The 8,503-nt window shown below is 37.3% G+C and overlaps 1 protein-coding gene across 1 annotated transcript; it reads right to left on the reverse strand.

Moving 5' to 3' along the window:
• Positions 1–2,875: 2,875 nt before the first annotated feature.
• Positions 2,876–6,134, reverse strand: LOC104604003 (uncharacterized). The gene is made up of 3 exons (XM_010268208.2): positions 5,977–6,134; positions 3,978–4,144; positions 2,876–3,072 (listed from the first exon to the last, which is right to left on the reverse strand). The coding sequence occupies exons 1-3, from the start codon at positions 6,044–6,046 to the stop codon at positions 3,055–3,057; spliced, it is 255 nt and encodes an 84-aa protein (XP_010266510.1). The 5' UTR covers positions 6,047–6,134; the 3' UTR covers positions 2,876–3,054.
• Positions 6,135–8,503: the final 2,369 nt, after the last annotated feature.

Consider the following 8,503-nt stretch of genomic DNA (forward strand, 5'->3'; position numbering starts at 1 on the left):
TCTTTTATCCCTTAAGTGGGGAAAAAATGCTGTGGTTGCTTAGACATTTTCCTTGTCAAATGGGCTGGTAAATGGTAATGAAGAAGAAAAACACTTTAGACACACAGCGTTTGGCAGGTATCGCAAAATCTCTAACAAAACCCCCACCCTTGCAGGAGACGATTACAAACCACGTACTTCTTTTGCGGCAACAGAAATTTATGCAACGCTCGGTAACCATTGAATACCATGAAAAACATGTCTCGTGGCTATGCAGTAATGCTTCACAATTTTCATATAGCAACTATGTGTTGCCTGAAAAGATTGGGTTAAGATGCTTTTATCTCTAATATAAGTTGGGTAAAATTTTTGAAGATTGCAACATTAAACTGAACCAGCTAGTTCATCGGATGCTTGAAGATGGATGCACTCGTATGAATCCTTCATTCTCATATTTCACCGAGATTTCACCCCCCCCATTAAACCATATTTCACAAATTACAATGAGTTTAGGCATGAAGCTTCCCAGTACATTGATCTCACTACTCGTTTATGCATGCAAGGCAGGGACACTGACCTCCCGATTTAACTTCGCATTCTTTCCTACCCCACGACAAGGGTTTCTTTCTTTTCTTTTTTAAATCGTGCCCAATGATTTTGCACCGAACGGAACGGAATGGTGACTTTTTTTTTTTAATCTTTGAAGCTCAGTTTGGAAAGAGTACAAATGCATACAAATTACAAGATTTTGCACTGTATATATTTGTATTTACTCCTTCCAAACTGAGCCTTAATAAAAGAATATCGCTACTGATGCTTCGTGGCTTCGTGCTGCCAACAATCCACTGCGGCACTGCCTATATTCCCACAGAAACGAGTTACCACCTCGTCAACCTGGGCTCTTACGTATTGGGTTCTCTCAAAGCCGGACTCAACTATCCATGCCACAATGATTACACCACAAACAACGAGAGAATCAAGTTGGAAACGGACATGTATCACAATACACTTCAAAAAAAATATAAGTTGGTGGATTGATACGTATGAATGCCCTTGGACAACTCTCATAAATAATAATAATACTATATAGATTGAAATAATTCTCAATTAAGTATAAATACATATTTTATATTAAGAAATATATTACAATCAATTAGGAGATCACATAGGTCACATAGATATCATACAACTTTACAATTACTACACGAAAAAAGCTATAAATATGTTATTATTTATTTGTATTATTAATTAATAATTACAGAAAGATATAAATAATCTAAAAATATATATTGGATTCGTGAGAATGTAGATCCAAATCACAAATCATATGCAACTATTATATTTTAATTACTAAATCAATTATTTTCTATTTTGTTATTTTTACTTTGAATATTAGCAAAAAATAAGTCTAATTTAATTTTAAATTCTTATATATTTTATAAATAATATTTCATTTTTATAAATAAGAAATATGGGGGTCTGATTATGATAACAAAAAAAACATGATACTGGAAAAACTTGTTACTAATGAACCAATATCATAAAAGTGGTAAACAATCAGATGGTATTTATCAAAATTCACAAAGGGTTTTTGACTGGTCAAAGCTCTTCTGGCATCATAGATTTTCCCTAAATTAATTATTAATAATTTATAGAAACATATAATCTTAATTTAAAAATATACTAGGCCCATTAGAATTTCCAAGTACCATATGCAAATACATGAAATTATATTACTAAATTAATTATTCTATTCTAAGCATTTTTATTTTTATAAATTACCAAAAAATTAAAATTTTTTTTTGAGAGATATTGATTAATGGATTTGATAGATCATTCATATTAATGTTTATAAAATACTGATTCTAATGATCATTTTCTTTTAAGTTTTGGTTGAACATTAATACATAACATTCTGATATGGACCAGCTGATGCAAACATTACATATGGGCACAGGAGGAATTGTATTAAATATCATTCCCCCGTATCGGTTTGTATTGCATCAATACCTTGAACATTGCGGAGAATTACATCATTTCTTACTACTTCAACCTATGTTCCTTTTGGCATGCCCCTATCCCTTCCAAAGTCCATACCCATCTACCTACAACAAATCCTCTTCTCACTGATACTTCATATGGCCTTCTTTGCACATGGCCACATCATCTTGGTCTGTTTTCCCTCTTATTTTACCACCTATAGGAATTACTCTTAAATTTCAACTCCCTAATTTCCAATGTTTTAAAACTTTCACTGTTCTACAACATTTGTCCACAATATAACACAATTTATACCTCCATTTGTCCATCCTGCTCTAATTCTTTGGGTGACATCCTCCTCAATCTCTCACTTTACTGAATTCTCTATCAATGTTGTGAATAAAAAGGGAATTACAAATTTACCATTGCTTATCCTAACTATTTGGGTTTTGGAAGAGATGGACCGGATATAGATCCAAGTTCTAAGCCTTGGCATTTTTTTAATCACTCTCGGGCTCAAACCCACTTTCTCATGCTTCCAGCCCATGTTCTCATGATGCTTAGGAAGAACAATAAACCCAAGTGTGAAGACTTTCAAATAGTTCAACTTCACTTCATATTAGTTTACTTGGTCATCTCAACCTCAAAATTAATTGCACAGCTTCCTTTTCTTTTTATTTTGATGAATTTGCACAGCCTCCAATTGCTACATAGTCTAAACTCGATTATAAAGGTTATTACCTTTGCATTTTTTTTTTTCATAAAGTGGCCACTTTCAAAAAAAGCCATGTTCTTGTGCTTGTTAGATCAAGATTTTACCATTATACCAAGCAAAGGCCCCTTAGTCCAAACTAGTATAGAGTGATAATTTCCAGATTAAAATAAAAAATGGATTCAGATGCTGTAATCGCATATATGTTTTTAATTTTATCCTTTTCTTTATTTATCAAAGTTCTCAGCTAATCCACCATTTCCTCAAACATGAAATTACAGAATCACTCATAAAAGTGAAATGTTTGATATTTCTTAAAAGAAGCATAAAAGGAAACAACAAAACCAACATACCATCCCTTCTTGCAGTGCATGCCAAAATTATCAGAAGCACCCACCCAACTGCAAACAGAGGATGATAATCAGGAACAAGTAAAGAGGAACATAAATCCAATCATGAGTCAGATTAGTACTAAAACAACATGCTTCTGAATTATCTATGCATGGTGCACATTAAGGGGAAGTCTTGGTGATTCTATTGGTGAACAAATGGTTCCAACCAGATGCTAAAGAGGTAGATTAAGACTGTTCAAACAGCTCGTTTGCCAGATGCTTGGGGTCGTCTAATCAAGCTGATGTCTGAGTTACAACAAATCTAAAAGGTAGCATGGTGATTAAATAGCTTTCCCTCGTATTGGCAGAGGCTGAGGGTGTTAGTTTGAGACGTATTTCACTACAACAAAGTAACTTCCGCAAACCAAATCATTATGGATGAGGTTTTCCAATATTCACTACTTAGTAGAAGAATAGGGATCTTTTTTATTCAATGCTTAGTACAGCTTTCTCTGAATGAAATTGTAGTAAGACATGGCCAATTGATGTGGTTATGACACAGCTGATGGACAAGGTCTTATTGCATGGCCAATCTAGACAGTTCATCTAACTTGCAAGTCGCAACCCTCTGGATTGGCAATGCTAATGAGTACATAATCATGCCCTGTCAGCCCTGTAGCTTGCCTTCAATGAACTATCTTCCCAAATGAATAACAGCCTCTGAGACTTCCAAATAAAAGACTGGCAAGAAAGGGAGACTTTGGCCATGTAAAGGAGAGGTATGTGAGTTGATGGATCCACATAAAGAGATGGTAATGTGGCACAAAAATCAACAACATATTAGGCTGCAAGGTTCATTTATGGCCCGGAAAATAGAATGGTCACTCTAACTCCTTGCTAGACTTTGCCTTCCAGAAAACCCATTTTCATGTTACAATTGATCAGTGATTAATTAGGAAAGAGGTTCTACAAACCAAAATAGCCTCAATCTCCCTGTCGGACACTGGTGTGCGTTTTGGCTGAAGGGAAGCTTTCCCTCCTACACCAGTGTTAGTTGGTGCAGCTGGAATTTTTGCCCCTGAAAAGAAAGTCTGATGGGCATCACTGGAAGCCAATGCTGCTTGTGGTTGGGATGCAGAACCTACACATTGATTACCATGATAGTCAATAAATGTTACAATAATGATAAATACTTAATTGAATGGGAAATAGATAATAACTTGGTATTCACAAAGGATAGGATCAAGGTTGTAACTTTTTCTTTTATTAAAAGGATATAAATAGGTCCATTAGGGGCCATTGCTTGGTGTAATGATAAAATTTCAGCCTGGCAAGTGTGAGAAAACGGGATTGAGTCTGAGAGTTGCCACTTCGTGCCAAAAAAATGCCAAAGTTAGGACCATATCCAATCTAGATTAGCTGGGACCAACATTGGGTAATGTCCGTTTTTATATAGATAGGTCCATTAACCTACCATTCCCCCCAAACCTATGTTCTCCTCTTAACCTACTTTTCTTTCTGCCAAATCCTTTCTTCTTTATTATTATTGGGGAAAGTGTTCTATCCACTAACTCATCAAAAAAAAAAAAAGTATTCTATCCACACTAATTGATACAAGTTTGGGTGACATCTTCTGCTGGTAAAAAGTGGTGGTGGCACCGTGGCACTACAATGGAAGAACCAGATGAGGCTATTTGGCGAAAGGTAATTAACAATATCATTACAATCCAACTACCGACCAGAATAAAGTGCAATGCTTGTCAACTTCTTTTACTTTTACTGTTCCTTTCACACCATAAGCTAATACCTTCTATTAATAATGATTCCTATATTTCCCCATAGAGCATTTCTACATGGAAACTACATTGGTTCAGTCATCTGAACTCTTGCACATGTAACTTTGACATGACTTATTTATCTCAATACATGTTCCACCATACATTATTCTTAAAGTCGTAACAACAATTTCCATGTTCCATCCCAAGTGTTGTACGAGTAACAATAGGTCTTTTTTCTATACTATGTAAGGAAACCTTCTGTCAATCTGTTAAAGTTCTACAGGTTAAAAGTAAAACAAGATGATTTGACACATTCCACCAGTTCCAGATGAGATTTGGTACCAGAGATTAGCCCTACATCTAGGGGGTTCAAATCTAGGAGAAAGGCTACCTTGAGCAGATTAAAGGCTGCCCCAGAAAGAAGCACCCGGAGCAAAGTAAGAGCTACTGTGGAAGGGTTACCCACCACTGCAGTGAGAGCCATCAATGAAAGGGCTAGTTGCCACTAGAGTGAGAACCACCAATATACTGACTACAGAGCACGACCGCATGTTTTGGTCCTAAGGATTAAAATAGCCTGACTTCACACTTCTTGAAGGTTCACTAAGTGGCATGCACTTAAACCTTTTTTTGGAAGGCCGCATGCAATTAACTTGATTGTTTATATTATAAACCAATTACAGTTTGCGCACACACACACAAAAAAATAAAAAAATAAAGAAAGTTAGAAACTGCCCAGGGGAAAAACCAGAGTACAAATTTGTTACAGCCTTCTTTTTTTTAAGACGAAGAACAAAATCCAGAAGTGTAAAACAAACGTATCTCTGCACAACGATAACAATCTTTAGGTTAACCCTTGCAAAAAGGTAGAAGGTGAACATGATTTGACCAATTAGTAGTATCTGAGTTGAACCCATATGAGCATCTCACCGCTTTGGCAGTACTAAGATTTCCTATTTAGAGAGAAAACAGAAGAATAAAGAAAGAAAAGAAATAAACCCTGAATTTATTCATCTAGCAAGCATATATATTCAATCAACTTGACCCATTTAATGAAACCCTAGATGTTCTCCAACCAGATAAGTAAGACAATATATTAGAATAAGATTGTTTAAATTTCAAGAATAATCAAACCCAAATATTGGATAAAGAAACATCATTCACAGATCAACTCGTAAAGAGAGAGATTACAGACCGGAGGGTTTTGGATGCCTTTGTGGAAATTTAATGCGAGGAATTCGCTTAATCAACTGTTCTCCTGCCATTTCTTCTGGTTCTTTCTATGGCTGCAGCAGCGCGTATCGGGTATGAGAAATGAGTCAAATGACAACAGGGTTGAAAGAAATAATGAACGGCTCAACCAAGCCCAAAATCCGACCCGTTCTCTTAAACGGGTTGGGCCGGGATTTTCACCGTCGGATAAACTGGGTCCCATAATTAGGGCCTATTTACGCTTGGTAGCTCTGCGCTTGCTGTTGAGATTTGAGAGGTAGTTCTACTGTCCCAGGCTTTCTTCATCTCTCTCTCAAGGTCTGTTCCCTGTTCATCATCAATGGCGGAACAGGAGATAGCCGCGGAAGTAAATGCGGATCAGTCAAGAAACGTTCAAATGGAGAAGCAAATTGCAATTGCAGTACTGGGAAAAGAACTTTCCCAGCACGCAAAAATCACGGGCTGTCTTTGAAATCTCAGTTGAGCCGGACCCAGAAGCGGAGGAGGTTGTAAGAAGAACTGTTAGAGGAAGGATCTTCCCACGCATTCGGGTCAGTATCAAGAATGTTAAGAACTTCGTTAGAAACGTCTGGGAACCAGTGAATCCAGTTCGGGTGGGCCGCGATGACAGCGGAGGCTGGGAATTCACTTTTGATAGCAAAGAGGATGTGGCTAAGGTGTTAAACGGTGGCCCCTGGTTTATTCGTTCTAGCTGGATGCTGGTGGCGGAATGGCAAGACGCCAAGTCGGAGGAGAAGGCGAAGTTGTGGCACCAGAAGCTATGGGTTCAGTTACACGACATACCTAGATCATACATCTCGGATGGGTACTGCAAGCTCTTTGCAAGTGCAGCAGGAGGGTACTAGAGGAAAACGAAGAAAACCAACCGGGAAACCCTAACGGAGGCCGAATGGTTCGTCTGAGACTTGAGATTGATCTTCGGAGATCTCTTTTTAGAGGTCTCGTCTTGATTACTGAAAACGGTCTGGTCTGGATCCGATTCACTTATGAAAATCTTACAAAACTCTGTATTCACTGCGGTGTAGTTGAACACTCGTGGAAGAAATGCAAGCAAAGCATCCCGGGCACTGATCATGAAGCAATATTGAAAGAGTTCGAAGACAGAAAAGTTGATGCCCCCGGCGATTGGTTGAGAGCAGAACATAAACCTGATCGCCGCCCTCTCAAGTATCCTGAGTTCAAAAAGAACGCTTCACCTTGTAAGCAACTCCAGTTCGTGCAACAACAACGATACTCTAGTTCAGATGAAGATCCTGGAGAAGAGGAAGAAGACGGCATTCAAGAAAAACGCCAATGCACCTCGGAAAGCTCTCTGCAACTGCAAGCCATCAAATCTCATAGCAAGGAGAAGAAAGCAACCGAGGTGTCGGTGAACTCGGTGAATGGTCGAAGAGGAAACGGAACGAGTCAGGCAAATGACAGAATTCGGAAGAAGCGAAAGAAATCTCAAACAGATCCTTCAAATCACATCAAAGAAGATTCTGTCAGTGGCCTCGGGCAAATAATCTGGCTACTGGCGCTAAAACCTTGTCTGGAGGTGGAGGGTGTCAGCAAAATCAGAAAAGAAGGGAGGGTCTGGAGGTTGGTTTGGGCACTAGAAACTCGGAGCCAGCCCAAATCCGAATCCAAATTAAAACCCGATTGCGTGTGAGCCGGATCCATCCCTGACCAACCCGGTGGAAGCAATGGGAGTTTTTACATCCTCAACAGCAGCAGATTGCAGCCATAACCTCTCTTGTTCTTCAGGTATTTAAAATCCTTTATTTGTTGGTTCTCTCCTTTGTAATGTTAATCTGTAATTTTATTCTCACTACTTGTAAACAAACATTTTGTCTGCAACACATTTTATGGAAACTCGAGAAAGGTTCCTTGATCGGTTCAAATCAAGGATCCAAGTGTTGATAAATTGTATTTATTTCACTTTAATGAAAACCACGTCTACTATAGTTTTGGAAAAACCTACAGTTACTTCCCTTATTTCATATTTTCATTGTCGTAAACAGTGGAGACTTTGAAATTTTACTTAGCCTTCGTTTGTTTGCAATGCAAATGCAAATGCAAATATATCTACATTATATATTTACCCATTTGTTGGTTTATAAATGTAAACATGGTTCACATTTTAAATTGTTTTTGTATTCATCCTCTTTGTTTGAAATTGGTGCAAAGCTGTGGGTCCATTATTAACTGCTCCAACTATTTTATGCTCTGGTCAAAAAGTTAATTATCCAATGAATACAAATTTATATCCAAAAAATAGATACAAAAGTGTCGAAAAATATAATTTTACTTTGATAATCATTACTTTTTTAATTTCAAACAAACGCTTGCAAACGAGGTGCATAAATACCCCGGTTCAGTGTTTGTATCACAAAACAAAGGAAAACCTATTTGTACTGTACATTATTTGCATTTGTACTCCTTCTAAACTTAAAAATAGTACAAATATGAATGTATACGGTACAAATATATACTAAATACAAAGTTTT

Source organism: Nelumbo nucifera, chromosome 3 (assembly GCF_055504915.1).
Source record: "Nelumbo nucifera cultivar China Antique chromosome 3, China Antique-T2T, whole genome shotgun sequence".
Taxonomy (NCBI): domain Eukaryota; kingdom Viridiplantae; phylum Streptophyta; class Magnoliopsida; order Proteales; family Nelumbonaceae; genus Nelumbo; species Nelumbo nucifera.

Bases quoted from the DNA above. Each gene is read 5' to 3' on its own strand.
- LOC104604003 (XM_010268208.2), bottom strand. From the start codon at position 6,046: ATGGCAGGAGAACAGTTGATTAAGCGAATTCCTCGCATTAAATTTCCA. The intron at 4,145-5,976 runs GTCTGTAATCTC...ATCAATGTGTAG, and splicing joins AAGGCATCCAAAACCCTCCG to GTTCTGCATCCCAACCACAA.